General features: G+C 39.7%; 1 protein-coding gene across 4 annotated transcripts in view; it reads left to right on the top strand.

Moving 5' to 3' along the window:
- Positions 1-2,918: 2,918 nt before the first annotated feature.
- The window catches only part of celf1 (cugbp, Elav-like family member 1), a 79,172-nt gene continuing 61,374 nt past the window's right edge, over positions 2,919-20,716 (top strand). For 3 of the 4 annotated variants that reach the window (XM_005465965.4, XM_005465964.4, XM_005465963.4), the window contains exons 1-3: positions 2,920-3,305; positions 9,022-9,209; positions 18,768-18,850. In XM_005465965.4, coding sequence (XP_005466022.3) covers positions 3,157-3,305; positions 9,022-9,209; positions 18,768-18,850 — 420 coding nt within the window. In that variant the 5' untranslated portion in view covers positions 2,920-3,156. Of the gene's footprint in view, positions 3,306-9,021; positions 9,210-18,767; positions 18,851-20,716 lie in introns of all 4 variants that reach the window. The other variant, XM_025899616.1, reaches the window with a different exon arrangement.

Raw genomic sequence — 20,716 nt, 5'->3', positions numbered from 1 at the left:
GTTCTAAAAACTCCCTGAAAAGCCATCAGTTGATCCAAAATGCTGGAGCAAGAATACTGAGAGGGACTAGAGAGAGAGAGCATATTTCTCCTGTATAGGCTTCTCTTCATTGGCTCCCTGTTAAATCAAGAATCCAATTTAAAAACCTGCTCCTCTCATAAGGGCTGGCATGATTAGTCGACTAGTCACGATTACGTCGACTATCAAAATCGTTGACACGTTTTAAGATCCTGAAAGACGCAGGAATTAGAAAGTAGTAGGATTTAAGAGTGTAATAATGGACTGAAACAGAAGATGGCAGCAATGCATCTACAAGGATGCCAGCTGCCGTTAAACCTCGAAGAAGTAGCAACTCCGGTATCGTAGCTGTGTCCAAATTCAGGGGCTGCATCCTTCGGAGGCAGCATTTGTAGGCCGATGCAACGAAGGCTGTCCAAATTCGAAGACTTCTCCAAATGTGGCCGACAAATGCGTCCTACTTTTCCCCAGATTTGAAGTATGGGTCGAGTGTATCCTTCATGGCCCAACCTATCCCAGAATTCATAGTACGGCTCAGCCAATTCCAGTTTCCAACAATGGCAGCGGCTACTTAATTTTAATATTACTCGTATTACTCTTTCTGGGTCACAAAATAAACTTTTAAGATATTTTCAGGTGAGAATGTAGCTGTGTAAACTTCAAATATCTGCTCGGTTTATCAAGACATCACATATTTGTAAAAGTGCTCCGACGTTTTGGAAGACGTCTGTTACCCACCAGCTCAATAGCTAGCCAAGGGTTCAAGGCTCACTATAGCTGGGGAGAACACTTTTTTTCAAACCCGCCGCGTTCATTTAAAACAACTATAGTTGACCAAAGTGCTTTACAGGTATATAGTAGTGATTCAGGGCCTGACAATGCAAGCGTGTCAGCAGGATTTACAGCTGATATTTAGCTGTAACTCAACTGCCTAGTAATTTTTAAACAAGAACACTTTTTGGAATTCCCTGGGAACTACTAGACTATTTGGTAAATATTTGACTATTGTGGCAGATTTTTGACACACTATCTGTACTTTTATATAGTTTTTGAGTTGCCTTTAACTTTATATGTTTTCCTGTTTCTACAGTAACATTTAATTGTCTGGAAGTCAGTAGCATGTTCTCTTTTTTTTTTTTTGGTGCATTTCAGTTGTGGAAAGCAAAAAGCTTCTGGGTATGTTACACCCACCACTGGTGTTGGTGGTAGCATTGCCTAGTATGCAAACTGGTAAAGACTTGTCACAGTAATTAAGATCATAAATGTGGTATTGTAATCATTATTTCATTTAGACCACAGTCATTTTAATATTTTTGCGAATTGCTGTGTTATGAATAACTTGTTTGTTAATGTTCAATTGTATGCCAAGTTAGATTATCCCTCCTTCTTATGGGTTGCCATCGTTAGATAAAGTGATTAGGTATGCCTCTTTTAATGGAAGTCAACATAGCTTAAGTGTCTTTGAATATTAGCTCTAGCATATTTATTTATGTGTTGGATGTCTTTGTAAAATATTGTTTTCTTTTGTTTAAACACATTTGTTTCAGGGCTCTAGACTAACCTTTTGCCATGGTTGCACTGGTGTGCCTAACTTTTTTTTTTTTTTAGGTGCACAAGCACAAAAGTTAGAATTTTTTAACCGCATCACTTAACACAGCAGCTTTGCATGTTCACTTTTTTTTTTTTTTGTAAATTGCTGTCCATACAGACATCATTGATTTGTAAATGATTAACTAACAATCTTGTCAACACCAAGTTCTTTATTTGGAGTACATTTCTACAAGAAGGATAAGTTACTATATTTTTTGGACCATAAAGCGCACCGGATTATAAGGCGCATTAAGTGTAACCAAACAGTCAGATAAGTGAAACTTTACTCAACTCATTCTTCTTGCTTCCTCCACTTCCGTACCTTTGATTCATTATTGTTGAATTCTCTCTCAGCTGCTCTATTCCCATGTTGAACTGTGTGACTGATAGAGTTTGAAATCCTCTTCGTAAGCATGTCTCTTAACAGGTGCCATTTTGAGGTCTCTATACATACACAATACGGTAATACTATGTTGAAGCACAGTACGTATTACTCTGTGAGGCTCCTGATTAGGGCTGGGCCATATCATACCGTTCAACGGTAATACCAGTATAATGTTAGGTAAAAATGCTTCAACTTCAGTGATGTGGAACTGATTTGGCTTTTGTCCGTCAGATACAAACCAAAGCACATTTTTTTGGTAGAGCATGTAAGTGGGCCGTCATTATTACCGTTATTACTGAACCGATTTTAGGTGGTACATGTCACTCAAAAATCTGTCAAAAATGTTTTAGTACAACTTTGCTATGCTATAAAGCTGCACTGCTTGATGGATTGTTGAAGCATTACGGCTACCGTAGTCGGGAGCCTCGCAGAGTAATATGTACTGTGCTTCAACATTATATTACCGCATTTTGTGTGTATAACCTCTTTTTAAGTTTTTTGGATATTATACATGGTTATGCTCAGGATATGTCAGCCAATTTCCACTGGAAATGCCTTTTGGTTAAACTGTCAGCAAGGAATTTGCATTTGCACTGTTAAATTTTTATATAGCTTTAATGCACATAAAAACTGAAATGAAAGGATTTTAAGTGCGCCTTATAGTCCGAAAAATACGGTACTGAAAAATTTCTTGTGCTTAAAGTGCTTCGCTGAGCTGAAATTTAAACTTAAAATATCTCAAGATATATAAAATGAAAAGAAAGTCAAAATTAAAAGTGCCTCAAAGACTTCAAACTGAACATCTCAATATCTGAACATCTTACCTTGGGCATGGGCATCTGAGAGGTTCCGCCCCTGACTATCGCTGATTGGTTTAGACCACGATATGGAGCAGAAGCACAGAGCAGCACCTGATTTAGGCCATGATATGGGCATAATGTTGTCTGCTGTTGGCCACACAGAGGCTTTCAGATTTGTGGAGGCTTTCTTTCTTTTTTAACTCGAACAGCTGGTCACACCGGTGCAACCTAGGATTTTTTTTTTTGTCGCACTATTGAGAAATTTGGTCGCGTTTGCAACCAAATTGGTCGAACTGTAGAGCCCTGTGTTTGTAATTGTTTTTATCTTTTTATGTGTCTTGTCCTGATGTGTCTCTTGTGTGTATGTGTGGGTTTGTGTTTTCTCTTACCAGTACTACTAGGCCTTGGATGGATAGCCTTGACCCTGAAACACTATATGTGTCTCCAGAGCACACTGGTCTGCCCTCACATGTCCTTGCTACCGTGGAAGGCTCCAACCTGGAACTGAGGGGGTAAGTGCGCGTGCGTGTGCGTGTGTGTGGATATGGAGCACCATAACTACTCTGCGTCTAAAAGTCCACATCAGCAAAAATGCACTGGTTGCTAATGAAGACTACCTAACTTAGTCAGAGGAAGCTAAGCGCAAAGATGCACCAGTTGGACACATTTCACATTTGCTGTTGCAGTTTCCTTGTTTGCAATAGTTTGTGGTCGAGGTCCAAACCACTGTTTGGAAAAGTTTCATCAGAAGCACCGTTCTTTTCAACTCACCTTTCTCTCTCTCTCTCTCTCTCTCTCTCGAGCGCTCTCTCTCATATTACATTAACTTTGTATTTTTTGCACTTAAGATAACAAGTTACTGTCTACCGTCTTGATAGTGTCACCTTCAACTCATCTCTGTCTTTTCTTCTTCTCTTGTGTGTTTGCATGCATGTATGTCTGTCTCTGTGTGTGTGTGTGTGTGTGTGTGTGTGTGTGTATGTATACAGTAGTTACACACACAAAGTAAACTGAGAGCACAGAAAAGCGACAAAGCAGCACTAATGCTTTGTCGCATTAGTGCGACAAAGCAGTCTTTACCAACAAAGTGCGGTAAAGACTGTTAATCTAAGCTGTAATTAAATAAATTGCGTGAATAATATAAAATCTGAAACCAGCATTAAATTATTAAGGTGTGTTGGTGCTTGTATTTTTTTTGCACAGAACCATCAAATCCACTTTTTGTCAAATTAAATACTTTAAAGATCTGGTCCACCTCAGAACTACACAAATAATCTATAAAGCAGCAAACCAATATTTGCTGCAAATAAGATCAAATCATCATGGCCTGATAGGAATCTTTATGTTCAGCTAGCCTGTAGTAATAATTAATGTAAAATATCACAGCATTTAAGTCACAGATAAAGTAAAAAAAAAGAAAGGGCATCATTATATATTGTCATATTTTGTACAAATTCTTATATATCACTCAAAGTGCTTTCTTATGCCTCATTCACTGATTCACACCCATTAATACAAGCACTTCAGATATACTCACACTTTGTTGAAATCACACATTTATTAGCTTATATTAATTATGCATATCAAAGCTGCATCTGAAATTTTGGCTCCTTTACGTACAGATTCTGTTTGTAGGATCTTCTTCCAAGGTTTTAGGGTTACACATTTTAAAGCCCCTTGAAGAGAATTATGGTATTTAACTATATAAAGTCACTTGCCACTACTGCCTTTTTCAGATTATCTGCAGTGAAATCTAAAAAGAAACATCAATTAAAACTAAAGTGAAAGTCATCTGTCAGAATGCTGCAGCACGGTTTTTATCTGGTAAAAGGAAATTTGAGCACATTACTCCGGTCCTGGCCTCCCTGCACTGGCTTCCAGTTGAATTTAGGATTCATTTTAAAGTTCTTTTATTGGTTTTTAAATCTTTAAATGGTCTGGCACCTGCATATTTGTCTGATTTGCTGAAGCCCTATGTCCCCACTCGCTCGCTCCGGTCAGCTGAGCAGTTGTTGCTCTCAGTCCCCAAATCGCGGTTGAAACTGAGAGGAGACCGAGCGTTCTCTATTGTGGCTCCTAAGCTTTGGAATAATCTTCCTCTTCACATTAGGCAATCGACATCAGTGATGGTTTTTAAATCCAGATTGAAAACGCATTTTTATTTACTGGCTTTTGACTCAGTGGTTGACTGACTTGTATTTACTTATATTTTATTGTTTTTGCTATGTTCATTATTTTATTGTATTTATTATTCTTATGGTATCTATTATGTTTTATTGTTCAGCACTTTGGTCAGCCTTGTGTGTTTTTAAAGTGCTATATAAATAAACGATGATGATGATGATGATGATGTCTCCTTCAATCCCAAACTTTCTAATTTCCGGCTAGCATCAGCAATTTGCTCCCTTTATCATGGATCATTTTAATCCCTTTTTACTTTTAATAACTCCAGTAAGATTTGCCAGTAATACAGTTTTGTGTATAATGGGATGTTTTCATATTGCTTCTTGTACTAAATTAGTGGTTCTGGAAATTTGTCCAACATAAATTGCAAACTCTGTGTGAAGTTTGCATGTTCTCCTGTGTTTCCGTGGGTTCTCTCTGGGTATTCTGGCTTCCTTCCACAGTCCAAAGACATGCATTTAGTGGGGTTAGGTTAACTGTTGTGAATGAGTGGGAATGGTTGTCTTCCTCTATGTGTTAGCTCTGCAACAGATTGGTGACCTTTCCAGGGTATACCCTGCCTCTCGCCCTAAAATAGCTGAGATGGAACTGGGATTGACCCTGAATTGGACAAACCTGGATGGATGGTCTTTTCAGTTAATGCTGAATATTTAGATAATAACTATAGAAATATTAACCAGGAGCGGTTAAGACTCCCATGCAGAGTGCAGCATATGTAAGGAATAAAAGACAGGTGTGTTTTAATCCGATGCAATTTGTCTTTTAGACAGTGGAGGAAAGTGTGTATTGTCTAAAGCGCCTTGAGGCAACTCTTGTGATTTGGCACTATATAAATAAAATTGAATTGAATTGAATTACATTGTGTCGAAATGAAGGCACGGAGGTCAGATGCTGCCTTTTGCAGATTTGGTCTGCTTATATTTTTTTTAATTCGTAGTAAATTATTGCCTGGCTTGTTTGTCATTGTATTAATATAGTTGTGCTCACCTAACTGTCTTTTTTTTTTTCTTTGTTGAGGACTTATGTGGGTCAAAGCATGTTTTTATATTAAATTAGAACATGTCAGTAAACTGTACATGTCCCTTGATGTAATTATTTTCCAGTGTAACCCTTGGTGAACTTAATTGTTTCTATGTAGTTGTGAGTTTAGGCTGCACAAAGGCCAAAGCAAGTGTTATTTGATATTGGTTCATGTATATCTTTACACACAAAAATCACACACAGACCTGTGCAGCATGTAAGACAACAGCGAAAACACGGGCCCCTCAGTCCGGAACCTAATTGTTACTCTTGGTGTAGCTAGTCCAGGGATTAGCTGCTGGCTGGGGAGTACTATTCACTCCCCTTTTCATTCCCTCTGACCACTGGGCCTTATCACCATCAATCTGACACCTTGTTTATCTGACGCTGCAGCCAGATTTGCTGGCCTAGGAGAAATGTTCACAAAGGCCCTGGATCATCAGCACTTTGATTGTGGTCATTCATATGGCTATTACGCTCTCTAGTCCCAGTTATCCCAGCATCCCTCTGATTCCATGAACTACATGCAGTTTTTAGTCTCTGTCCCAGAGCCTGAAAAGCTAACCTGAAGGCCTGCCAGTTTGTCTCTGTCATTTTTGTTCTTCTTTCATCTCAAACATAGGTGTCCTTTCACTTGATTTTTTTTTTTGGTTTGTTTTTGTGTTCAAATACACAGGTTTCCATGTGGATTTGTTTATTTTTTCCCTCTGGTTTCTTGCACACTGCTGCCCTATGACAACAGTCCTAAGGGACTTAACAGCAAGTGTGCAATCTGGAGTTTGCCTCTACATTCTGATCGCTGTATGAGTTTACCTTCATTGTGCTGAAGAAGAAGAAAGATACAGATTTTTATCAGCATGGCTTCTTTTAAGCTGGATTTTCTCCCAGAGATGATGGTGGACCATTGCTCTTTAAATGCTAGTCCTGTGTAAGTAACCCTTCCTAGCCAGGTTCCCTTATTCCAGGTGCCTCTTGAAGTCAGCTGGAAAGAAATGTAATGGAGTGTACATTTAGCAATAAATATGTGTACTGCAAGATAGTAAAATTCCTCAGAAGAAGTCCCCATTTCAACATTATTTGTTTTGCTCTTTCCAAACATTATATATACAAGACATTCAGTGTGTCAGATTCTATGTATATGCTTTTATTTAAAGCTGTATTTATCTTTTATAGTGAAAGAGTTAAAAATCCTTATTCCTTAGTGCATTGTAAGACTAGTATAGGTAATAATCTGTAGGGCTTTGACTATTTTAGTAATTTAGTGTTCTGTCGCTTATTCCATTTATTAAGTTATTATTCCATTTAGTAATTACATAAGAAGTACTTTTACCTTTATTAATAAGTAATAATAAACATTCAGGATAGAAAAAAACAGGTCTTCAGAATAAACTGCTCATTGCTTTCCATTTTAGAAATTGCAATGTTTTAATAAATTCATTTTTTGACAGATGTATGCAATTAATATAGTATTTACATGCTATATTAAAATTGCTTCTTTTTTTTTTTATTTTTTTAAAGAAAACATTTACTTAAATGGAAAAAAATAAATGATCTCAATAAAATGAGGTATACATGCAGCCTTAACCTTGTCTTCTTGTAAGGCTTTCACTACACACATTAATGCTAAGGAGAAACATCTCCTTGATGATATTGATTGTGGTGTATATTCACACTTGTATGTGTTTTATGTGTGGGGGAATAGTGTTTGCTAACAGTCCGAATGGCCCAGGGGAAGAAGGTGTTAGTGAGTCTAGAGGTGTAGGACCTGATTGACCTGAGGTGGTGGGCAGGGTGCAAGGTCACCTGTGATGGCCTTGTTTCTCCTGAGACAGGAGGATCTGGCACTGACCTCCAGGGCTGGCAGAGGGCAGCCTTTTTGGACATTGTTAATAACCCTCTGTGCAGCCTTCCTGCTCTCAGTAGTGGCCCCTCTGTACCAAACACCCAGGCAGTAAGAGAGCATGCCCTCCACTGAGGAGCGGTAGAAGGCCAACAGCAGCTTCTGGTCTTCAGACCGAAAAAAGCACTTTCTTTCAAACAATGCTCAGTTGAGACAAGGAAAATATCCCCCACACCACTGCCCTGCCACCAGCCTGAATGGATGATACATAACAGGATTGATTAATGTTTTCATGTTGTTTACACCAAATCCTGACTCTACCATTCACAGCAGACATTGACTCAACAGACCATCAGAATTGGTTCAGTTTCCTTGTTCTTGTTTTGTTCTTAGCTGATAGGAGTGGCACCTGGCATGGTTTTCCGCTGCTGTAACCCATTTCTTCCTAGATTAAACATGTTATGTGTTCAGAGATGGACTTCTTAATATAACGATTGTTTACCTTAGTGGGCTTGTTATTGAATTGATGTTGGCTTTGTATCATATTGAAGCAGTCTGGCTATTCTGCTCTGACCTCAGGCATAAACAAGAAATTTTCACCCACACAACTGCCACTCACTGGATATTTTTAATTTTTAGACCATTCTCTATAAACAAATTATTATTATTATTGAGCAACTGTTGAGCAAATTAGCAGTATCTGAAATACTTAGAACAGCCTGTGTGGCATCGAAAACTGTCCACATTCAGTCACTTACATAACTTTTCCTCACCGTTCTGTTGCCTGGTTTGAACTTCAGTGCACCATGTGATTGGCTCACTAGTTATTTGCATTAATGAGTCGTTGAACAAGTGTACCTAACAAAGAGGCGAATACCCTAAGCGCGTTGAGGTGACTGCTGTTGTGATTTTGTGCTAGATAAGTAAAAGTAAAGTGAAATCAATTCAGTTAGCATATTTTGTGTCCCTTTCGTGAGTATTCACAGAATTAATCAGTAAAAACCACAATCAGTAGTTTATGCTGCTAATCAGAGCTGTTATTAGGGAAATGTCTGAAAATGTGATCATAGCCACTTTCTGTTAGACCCTAATCAATAAATGTTGTAAATGTACACTATTGTTTAATGCATACATTTAAGTTTGTTTCTAGCTCCAATCTAATGCACGGTTGTCTGTCTTTCTAGTGGGAAGAAGATGAATGGGTCCCTGGACCACCCTGACCAACCAGATATTGATGCCATTAAAATGTTTGTTGGACAGATTCCCCGGTCTTGGTCGGAAGAGCAGCTTCGTGAACTGTTTGAACCTTACGGAGCAGTCTACGAGATTAATGTTCTCCGAGACCGCAGCCAGAATCCACCACAGAGCAAAGGTTGGCAGCATTATACTCGCATAAGATCATTAAGAAACAGCAAATACCCAGATGAGAGAGGCATAATGCAACAGATGTATTTATTCTGAATCTGTAGTAGTCTAATATGTCACCCTTAAATGTAACTTCTTTGTCACAATTACAAACACAATCTGTTCAAACTAATAGTCTTCAGGTCAGATGACACCTGTCAGACAGGTGCTGGCATTACATTCATAAGGAGAAAATTGCTGCATCAACAGCCTTCAAGGATGAGTTTTGGATTTTGTTTTTGTTTTTTTGTTGGAATTATGGGGGACTCCATAATTCAGTGACCCTTGGTCACCAGTGGAAATAGAAAATTTGCGATTTTTCTGAAATTATCTTAACCATTGCAGAGCTGTCCCAGATATACCAACCCATGCCTCTCTATCAAAATTTGATGGTTGATTGTTGTGTCAATGTCAGTCACAGTATTTAAAAGCTCATCTAAAGAGGCTGGTATAAATGAAGATAAAATGTTATTGTAGGGGTAGGTGACACCAATAAAAGAAGTTTGATTTCATCTTGATGCATTCTCAATCATCCAGGAAAGTAAATCTCCAAAAGTTGAATCTGTTCATCTGGACGTAGCGTTTTGTGGGAGAAACGTTTCGTCACTCATCCAAGTGACTTCTTCAGTCTCAGCTGACTGCAGGTTTCCCCAAACCTTATAAACAGTACATTTGCATAATGACTGAAACCAGCCCACTGAAGGAACAATGGGCTGTGAGGTCAGTTCCTTAATCATAATTATGCAAATTCCCATGACCATTGATCAACAATCACTGACCAAAACCCACTGATCAAAGAACACTGATCAATGGCCATGAGTACCATTCACAGAGAGTTGGGGAATGGCTGCAATCACAGCATTGTAAGATGGCGAAAGATGTACTCTAGTGGAGCTGATCACAGCCACAGAAACAGCAATTCGTAACAACAATATTGCAGAAGTGGAAGCAGAGCAACTACGGACGAAAGTTTCGGCCTGTCTCAGCAACGCAAAGCCCCCAGCATCCAACATCACCATGGAGGAGAGGAAGGCACTCACATCACTTAGTGATGACAACAACATTATCATCCTTCCGGCAGACAAGGGTAGGTGCACAGTATTGCTTAACCAGAAAGACTATCATGAGAAGATTTTGTCACTACTCAGTGATGAAAATACTTATGAGCCCCTGAAACGAGACCCAGGAAGTGGCTACAGGAAGAGGGTCATAGACTGTCTGAAGCAGTTAGAACAAGACAAGGCTATCGACCGGACCTCATACCACAGGCTGTACCCAGGGGAGTCTACACCAAGTCTGTATGGTTTACCAAAAATACATAAGCAGGGTGCACCTTTAAGACCAATTGTCTGCATGATCAACTCGGTCACCTATAACATCTCCAAGTTTCTGGCTTCGATCCTCAACCCGATGGTGGGCAGCTCTGAACACCACATCCAGAACACCCTGGATTTTGTTGAGAAGGTGAGAGATGTCATTATGGAGGCAGATGAAACCATGGTCTCGTACGATGTTACATCTCTCTTCACTTGCATCCCAGTCACGGAAGCGTTGGAGGTAGTCCGTAAGAGATTACAGGATGACACCAACCTCAGCAACAGGACCACTCTCAGCATCGACCAAGTGTGTTTGCTTTTGGAACTGTGTCTTCATTCCACCTACTTCACATACAAGGGTCAGTTCTACAGGCAGAAACATGGGTGTGCCATGGGCTCCCCAGTTTCACCCATCGTGGCCAATTTGTACATGGAAGAAGTGGAAAAGAGGGCGTTGCTATCCTACCCTGGAACACCACCAAGCCATTGGTTCAGATATGTGGATGACACCTGGGTGAAAATCAAATCTCAGGACGTACTACATTTCACGGATCACATTAACTCGGTGGACCGACACATCAAATTCACCAGGGAGGATATGAAAAGTGGCAGGTTAGCCTTCTTAGACTGTGAGATTTCCATCAGTAATGGGGGACATCTAAAAGCTGACGTGTACCGTAAACCTACGCATACGGATCAGTATCTAAGGTTTGACTCTCATCATCCACTGGAGCACAAACTGGGTGTCATCAGGACGCTACAACACAGAGCGAACACCATCCCCACTGACACAGCGGCCAGGGAGGCAGAAGAACAGCACATCAAGAAGGCCCTGAGTAAATGTGGTTATCCCAGCTGGACTTTTGTCAAAGCTGGGAAGGCACCTAAAGAAAGCTCCAGCCGATCCAGGAGAGAAGGACAACCGCTGCCCAGGCGAAAACCTGTAGTGATCCCATATGTGTCAGGAGTATCGGAACAGTTGAGACGCATTTTTTCTAAACACCGGGTCTCTGTGGCTTTTAAACCCCAAAATACGCTGCGCCAAAAACTGGTCCACCCCAAGGATCGGGTCCCCCGACACAAACAGAGTAACATAGTGTACGCTGTTAAGTGCCAGGAGGATTGCCAGGATTTATACATCGGGGAAACCAAACAACCTCTAGCGAAGCGGATGGCACAACACAGAAGAGCAACCTCATCAGGCCAGGACTCTGCAGTTTATTTACACCTACAGGCCAGTGGACACTCTTTCAACGATGAGGATGTTCACATCCTGGACAGGGAAGAACGCTGGTTTGAGCGCGGAGTCAAGGAGGCCATTTACGTGAAAAGGGAAAGATCATCTCTGAATCGAGGAGGGGGCCTAAGGGTACATCTTTCGCCATCTTACAATGCTGTGATTGCAGCCATTCCCCAACTCTCTGTGAATGGTACTCATGGCCATTGATCAGTGTTCTTTGATCAGTGGGTTTTGGTCAGTGATTGTTGATCAATGGTCATGGGAATTTGCATAATTATGATTAAGGAACTGACCTCACAGCCCATTGTTCCTTCAGTGGGCTGGTTTCAGTCATTATGCAAATGTACTGTTTATAAGGTTTGGGGAAACCTGCAGTCAGCTGAGACTGAAGAAGTCACTTGGATGAGTGACGAAACGTTTCTCCCACAAAACGCTACGTCCAGATGAACAGATTCAACTTTTGGAGAAGTTTGATTTCAGCCTTAATTTAGTGGGTTGAACAAAAAGATTGCATAAAAATGCGAAAAAATAAAGAACAATTTACCACAATCTTTTCATTTCAGGGGCTTAAAAGTAATTGAACAAATTAAATAACTGAAAATAAAATGTTAATTTCTAATACTTGGTTGAAAGCCCTTTGCTGGGAATGACAGGCTGAAGTTTTGAACTCCTGGACATCACTAGATCATGGGTTTCCACCTCTTTAATGCTCTGCCAGGCCTTTATTGTAGCAGCTTTCATTTGCTGTTTGTTTGTGAGCCTTTCTGTCTGAAGTTTAGTGTTTAACTAGTGAAATGCATGCTTATTTGGCTTAAGATCAGGTGACTGACTTAGACTATTCCACTTCTTTACCTTAATAAACTTCTGGCCAATCAGTTTGACTTTAGCAAACATTAGTTTGCATTTAACTGGATTCGAACAGACAGTATGTCTCTGAACACCTCAGAATTCATTCAGCTGCTTCTGCCCTGGTCACATCATCAATAAAAACTAGTGTCCAAGTGCCGCTGGAGCCATACACGCCCAAGCCATCACACAGTCTCTGCCGTGTTTTACAGATGATGTGGTATACTTTGGATCATGAGCTGTTCCACACCTTCTTCATACTTGTTTTCTTGTCATCATTCTCATAGAAGTTGATCTTGGTTTCATCTGTCCAAGGAATGTTTTTCAGGGCTGTGCTGGCTTTTTAGATGTTTTTTAGCAGTCCAATCTAGTCTTTAAATTTTTGAGGCTTATGAGTGGCTTGCACCTCTCAGTGAACCCTCTGTATTTACTTTCATGCAGTCTCTTTATGGTTGATTCGGATATCGATACAACTTTCTTCTGTAGATTGTTGTTCATTTGGTTGGTTGCTGTGAAGGGGTTTCTCTTCACCATAGATTCTAAGGGACGTAGAAAGAAAAGTGTCTGGACTTTTCTGGAGTTTGTTGAAGACATTTCACTTCTCATCCCAGAAGCTTCTTCCGTTGTAAGAGCAAGAGCATTTGGGAAGAATCTCAACCCTGGATTATAGATACCAGACAGTTGGTGTCGTAAGCCACCCCCTCTGTTCTAAAATGGTCGTTCACAGTGGACATAGATGGTTTCTTTCTCAGATGAGAGGTGAAATGTCTTCAAGAAACTTAAAGTCCAGACGCTCCTTAGACTACAATGACCTGGATGACTGAGAACCTTCACAGACATTTCATTGTTTTTTTTTCTCTTCTCTTCACTAAAATGCCGTTAGTGTACTACAGTGGCCTCATTTGTCTGTTCACCTGGAAAACAAAAAGAAGAAACATGATCTAATTAAATACATGAATGGCCAGAAATAAACAAATCAGTTAAAAGTCAGGTGTTTTTAAAAAACAACAACAACAAAACCCTCCCCAAACATGTCCATGGTTATCTGTAGGTCCAACAACATGCTGTTTAAAACCAAAAGACTTCATTATCCTGGGCATAATGAAATAAGATAAAGGAAATAAGTAAGACCATCAACATAAATGATAAAATTCCCAGCGAAAATAATTTGATTACATAAAAATACTATTGACGATTTAGAAAACAAAATTTTGGAGGTGTTTTATGCTTTAAAAAGCAGCACCTGAAAGCTACAGCGTTCATCCAGCTTAATAGGTGAGCATTTAAACTATTAAACATTACAGCCAAACCTCCACCCTGCCCACTTTATGTGGAAAGAATTAAACAATCATAAGTGGGAGGGCATAATCACCAAATAGACTGTACTCTCCAGATTTCATCCACATTTCTGTTAAGAACAAAATCAAGCCAATAGAGATGGAGGAAAACCAGGTGTTGAGGTTGGGCACCTTGCTTAATTGCCCCATTCCATGGCCATAGGTATGAGTGAGGTCAGAGATAAAAACAGTATGGCAGACTTCTTTTACAGTGTCAAAAAGATGCAGAAGCGTGCATTTCAGTATCACGCACTGCTGTTTTGGAATATCATTTGTGCCTGTGTCTGCCAAGAAAGTTCTCTAAAATGTCCAAGACTATGGCGCCTTGAATAGATAGGGTTTAGAGAGAGTTTTTGGAGATGCTAGATGATGTATAGGGGGTGTAGACCTATCTGAGGGAGAACCTGTGGCCCAAGATTAATGAGATGGGGCTGCTCTACTCACCTTCAGATGATTTGCAGACCAGGCAGAACAAGCCTGAGTGTTACGAGTGAGAGCATGGGAGGAGGTCCGTTGCAAGTGGAGGGAATTCTTGCTTGTCCAGGATGTTGTACCTGTTGAAGATGGAGGATAGCTGGATTATTTATTTATTTATTTTCCTCGGCAGCTGCTTTTTTTAGACTGTGGATCCAATGTAGTCAAGATGACCGGTTTCTTCAATTTAGCTCCTTGGCACACCTAGAGATCCAAGGCCGGATGATAGGAAACTGGGATAGACTTCAATTCTGTTTCTGCTGGGGCAATGGCGGTTGCACCCACTCTAACTAAGAAATTGATGAGGTTAATCCAGCCCTTTAAAACTAACAGACACGTAGGGCTGTTTTCCAAGCCTGACTGCCTTGAATACACTTTCCAATAAAGGTGAAAAAGAGAAATATTTGCAGTGGTTGGAGCTGAAACATTGCAGACATGTAGTGTGAGAAGTGGAATTTCATGTCAGCTATCAAAGATGGATTTTTTTGTAAAGTTTTGTTTATTAAAATAACCTTGTTGAATTTGAGAAGAAATGTCCTTTAATTTCCCTGGAATCTTGCAGCATTTTGTGATGAAAGTTGGCACAAGTGTAGAGAAGGTAACCCAGAGGAGTAGTCAACTGACAATTTCATGTTTATAGTAACAGATGAATTTTAATAAAATTTGTATGTGATGTTATAGTTTTCTAACATTTCTAACAGGACTTTATCACATTCCTTTGAAGTTTTTAAATTTGAGCACACTTGTCCTTTAATTTCTTGGGAGTATGAAAGCATTTTGAGATGAAACTTGGCCCAGAGGAGAGGAAAAAATCTGTTGAAAGTTTCACGTCAACTATCAAGGATGATTTTTAATGAATTTTTGAATATGATGCAATCAGGCTCTTTCAATGCAATGTTTGTTTTTATGTCTGCGCAAGCTTATGCTTGCGATCAGCAATGAAGGAGAATCTGCGCTGCTGTAAAAGCGCAAGAAAATTTATATGGCAGATAGGAGGCGGCTGGCCTCACTGTGGCTCACAAATGACAGCTAACTTGACCGCAGTGACAAACGCAGCCCAATACTCCAATTTTCCCATTGCTACAGGAAATAATCACCAGATGAACAGAATCAACTTTTGGAGATTTACTTACCTGGATGATTGAGCATGCATCAAGACGAAATAATCACCAGTTTTCCACAGACCAATATCAGTGCGCAAATAGACTCTGTGCACCTTAGCATATGCTACTTCCGCTGGGGAAACTCCTGTAGGGCACTTCGTTTCCGGTGTGATATTCGCTCCTTGTTTACTGCTGGCTTTTCCAAAACAAGTCAACCAAATGGATGAATCAAGTGGCGATTTACATTTCTCGAGATGTCTTGGGCATTTATGGAATCTGCCAGTCTATGAACAGCATCTACATATGTAGATGCTGTTCATAGACCTGTCGATATTTTTCCCCTGCGCCTCAGAGCAAAACAGAGAAAGGATTCAAATTCTATATTTCTCAGTATTTGTAAACAGCAGTCCCTCGTTTATCGCGGGTGTTATGTTCTAAAAATAACCAGCGATAGGTGAAATCAGGTAGCCAATTTTATTTTTTGACGGTGCAAAACGTTTCGTCGACATTGTTGTGTTTGTTGGGGAAAAAACGTACAAACATACAGTACTGCACTTCAGAGTCACACTGCTAGCGATCAATGCAGCGATTCTGTACTGTACAGGAGAGACAGCACGGAGGAGATCGACAATGGTCTGCAGCCGATCAGGACACAGGACACAATGTGATGTTTAAAAAAAAAAAAAAAAGCATGCAAACTTGCACTAAAAATCTGCGAAACAGCAAGGTGAAAGGTGAACCGCGTTTTAGCAAGGGACCACTGTAATTCTGAAGGTAAGTCACAACATACCCTTCGTAAATACTAATGTATAGAAACCCTTACCAGCAATCATTCATTTTTTGTGTGGCTTTTTTTCACGGTTTGTTAACATGCTGTGTAGGTGTGTACTTGACTAGCTGACATCGACATAACGGGGGAAACATCTGGCTTTGACTATTGTTCACTTGTAGTTTGAATGCTGAACATTTGCCTGTTTAAATCATAAGAACTGTCACTATTCAGAGATGTGCTTCTGAATGTGGACGATGTGTCTTCTGATTTTGTAATGCAGTTCTGCTTGTGTTGAGTGATGTAAACAACCGATCGATCTAAACTCTTTAAACGTCAAAATTGATCATTAGATTTTTTATGACACAACAGTGGTGAGTGTTCCCACCTTCTGCTCTTTGTAACTTAACGCGATCTTTCCGTTTTCGTGTTTTGGACATGATTTTGGAGTATATCTTCGCAGTAGCAATTGACCGCAAAATAAAGCTACTGGAAATGTACAACCCTACACCCGGTCTCAAACCAGGAAGTTTTTTCTCGTGCACAGGGTCTATGAGGAGAAACGTAGCAGACATCTCATTTCTGCTCCAGACCATCTGCAGGTGGAGCTCATCAAGCTGCAGTGTGACGTTGAGTGTCACATTTGGCACCAACAGCTCCTGCTTTTCAACTTTTACCGCCAGCTTTATGAAAGCAGGTTCCTTGAACACAGATTTGAACATTTCTAAGAAATCGATAAGCTTGTTTGGCTCACCATACTGGTGAAAGACATTCTTGGTTATGAACTTTAGCAAGAACCGCATAAGGACAAGACTCTCACCAGCATGACATCTTGTGCATCAAAATCACTGTCTCTGAACCAGACCTGGCCTATTTAATGCAATCGAGATCTCAGTATCACCCTTCACATTAGTGCAGACAAGTTATTTGTTAAGTCTTTTGAGGGGAATGAATTCTAAAATCTCAGTGAATTGATTTTTATTGGAGAATGATGAAAACCATAGTTTTGGATATGCAATGAGTCTTTTTTGATCAGTGTATCATTTTTTTATTTTGTTTTTCAATTGACAAATTGAAAAACAAAAGAACCAAATTTTGGTAAAAAAAAAAAAAAGTTAAGATTTATTTCCGTTCTGTGTGAAGAAATGAAAAGTATGCCATTTGCAATAAAAATGTCATTAAATAATTCATTTGCATTTAATGTTAATGGTTCGTAGAATGTCAGGCTGAATGGTCAGCCCCCACCTCTCCTCCCCATATCTGGCCATTTTTGCAAACGGTTTGGACACCCTGGTGTACTGTTTGGTTCTGAGATGTTTTCCAGTTTCTTATATTACTATACTACTTCTGTGAAGCTCCCGTGAAAGTTTTTCAATAATCAGACTTTGTATGCCATTATAGTGATGGGGACTACAACACACATTTGTAACCTTTGCTTAACTGAAATAAGTCCAAGTGGCTTTTGGAGAACTACTAACATATAGAAGTTTCTGTACTTTATGAAACCTATAATGTGTTTGGTCACTGTGTGTTAGATAAAAACATGAAAAGTACAACTGCTGCTGTGGTATTATCCCACATGTTTGTCTATAAATCAGTCCACAACAATTCTTAAAAAGAATTCACTGTTTTCTTGCAGCATTTTAATTTTGTAAACTGAATAGATTAAATATCATTTCATCAACAGCATATACGTATTATTGTGTTTAGTTCTGATTTGAATAAATAATAATAATGTAAATTGTTGGTGAATTAAACACAACTCATGTTGTTTTAAAATCATGCTCTAAACGGTTTGATGGGCAAGACAGTGGTGGAGTGATTAGCACTGTCCCCTCGCAGCATTCAAATTCCTGGTTGGAAACCCAACAGGGGCCTTTCTTTGTGGAGTTTGAATGTTCTGTCCATGCCTGGGTGAGTTTCCTTTGGGTGCTCTGGCTTCCATCTCTGAGTAGATTAAGTGTATAGAATAAAGTGCTCTATGAACATGTAGGTAAAATTATGTTACATGTATTCTTCACTGACCACATTACTGGTTTAAGAATTTTTATTTGCAAAATGCATGCATGCATAATAGGGTTGTCTTTTTTTGAGCTGAATTTTATGAACGCCTTGCCTATGCATGTTTATCAAGTGTTAACAGTAGTTCTTTCCCTTGTACTTTGTGAGGTACAGGAGTTTAAATTTTTTTTTACATCACCGTCATTTATGTTATTTTTAATGCATATTGTAATACAAGGCGTTATTTTGCCCTTTGTTTCTTCTGTTATGTGACATTCTGTGCATTTTCTAGAGGTGGCAACATTACCCTATATATTAATTTTATTTTTGGTTTGCTATGTTAATGTCCTTTGTTTTTGATTAGCAAAAAAGGAAAAAAAACATGATCTTTGTATGATGTGAATCAGCTGAGTAAGATTTCTTTTTTCAATCTCTGGCAGGTTGCTGTTTTGTAACTTACTATAGCCGCAAATCAGCCTTAGAAGCGCAGAATGCTCTGCACAACATGAAGATTCTGCCAGGGGTAGGTGATAGTCTTTGATTTGCCCTTTCAACACATGTGGGGTTCACATTGAAACCTTGAACTTAATTTTTGTGTCAATTTTTGGTTGTCCATCAGAAAAGTGGATAGAGATTAAGCATATTTTGTCTGTCTGAAAGGAAATTAAATCACTCATTTTGAGACATCAAAGGCTATTGATTTTTGTTACGTCTCTATTTTTTTTTTCAGCAGTTGTCCACAGAGCTGCACTAGGCATTTACCCTCCAGATTCTTTGCATGACAGCTGGTGTGATGTTCTGTTCCCAATAATAGTGAAAAAATATAAAAATAGAAAAGTAAAACTGCAGATAAGAGGAATTAAATGGCAAATAGACTAAGGAAGAGAAAAAAAATATCAGTTGAGGAAAAAAACTGTCTCCCCCTGTTTGTCAGGATTTGTTCAGTTTTTAATCCCGATCCTTATAATCATACTTTTTTTCAATGAACTATGAAAATATTAAACTTCTACAAATTCACTAACAAATGGCTGAGAAAGAATAAAAGGAGGGTTTAAAAGAGCTAAGTACATAAATAGCTATTCACTGTCAAATCTTAACTAGTTTTCTTGATATTAAAATAGGGCTAGGGTTTGGGTCGGTCTGCTACGGGGCCTCCTCCCAGTGGGACATGCCCTCATACACCTCACCCAGGAGATGCTCAGGGGGTATCCTAATCAGATGCCCCAACAACCTTAACTGACTTTTTGTGATCTAGAGGAATAGTGGTTTTACTCTGAGCCCCTCTCGAATGACTGAACTAATTTCCGCTGTTGTATTTGCACAACAGCGGAAATTGCATCTCCCTCTTTTGGGCTCTACCCAAAGCTCGTGACAGTAGATGAGGGTGGGGAAATAGACTGACTCGTAAATCGAGAGCTTCCCTTTTACACTCGGCTCCCTCTTTACCACGACAGACCGGTACAGCGTCTGTATAAATGCAGATGCTTCCCCAGGTCCATTTCTCAATCTCTCAATCTCTCACTCTCATCTCACTTGTAAAGACAACCCAGAGATGCCTAAACTCCTCCACTTGGGGCAGCAACTCATCCCTGACTCGGACTTCACTCTTTTGCTGCTGAGGACCATGGCCTTTGATTTTGAAGTGCGGATTTTTATTCCCGCCACTTCACACTCAACTGGGAACCGCTCCAGTGCTTGTTGGAGGGCCACCACCTGTTGAACCTAATACAACCACATAATCTGCATAAAGCAGAGATCAGATCCACAGACCATCAAAATGGAAGCCTATCGCCACCTGTTTACCCCTATAAATTCTGTCCATAAAAATGATGAACAACAGTCTGTGACAAAGGACAGCCATGGTGGAGTCCAACACCCACTGGAAATGAGGCAATACGGATCAAGCTCTTGGAACCGTTCCACAGGAACCATAAGAGCTAGTCCATATTCCTAAAGCACACGTCACGTGACATTCTGAGGGATGTAGTCAAATGCCTCCTCAAAGTCCACAAAGCATATGTAGAGTGGTTGGGCAAACTCCCACCCTCACCCTCAAATATCTTACAGGATAAAGAGCTAGTCCAGTGTTCCGCGACCAAGACGAAAACTGCATTGTCCCTCCTCTAACCGAGGTTCCACTAATGGACCAACTGCACCCTGCCATTGACCTTCTGAGGTGTACAATCCCCCCTTCATGTGATGTTGCAGAAAGACTTTCCACTTAAAATGCAGTATTTCAAAAATAATCAAAGAAATATGTCAATGCTTGATCAAAAGTAAAAGTGTTACTCAGTTTTGTTTTGTTTTTTTAAATTAATGAAAACTTTAAAAAGTAGATGTTGGGTCTTAACTCAGACCCCGCTGTATCCAGGACTTATTCCCACGAAAG

The sequence above is a fragment of the Oreochromis niloticus genome, linkage group LG1, assembly GCF_001858045.2.
Source record: "Oreochromis niloticus isolate F11D_XX linkage group LG1, O_niloticus_UMD_NMBU, whole genome shotgun sequence".
In the NCBI taxonomy this organism is placed as follows: Eukaryota; Metazoa; Chordata; class Actinopteri; order Cichliformes; family Cichlidae; genus Oreochromis; species Oreochromis niloticus.
This window is presented reverse-complemented; position numbering and strand designations above follow the sequence as displayed.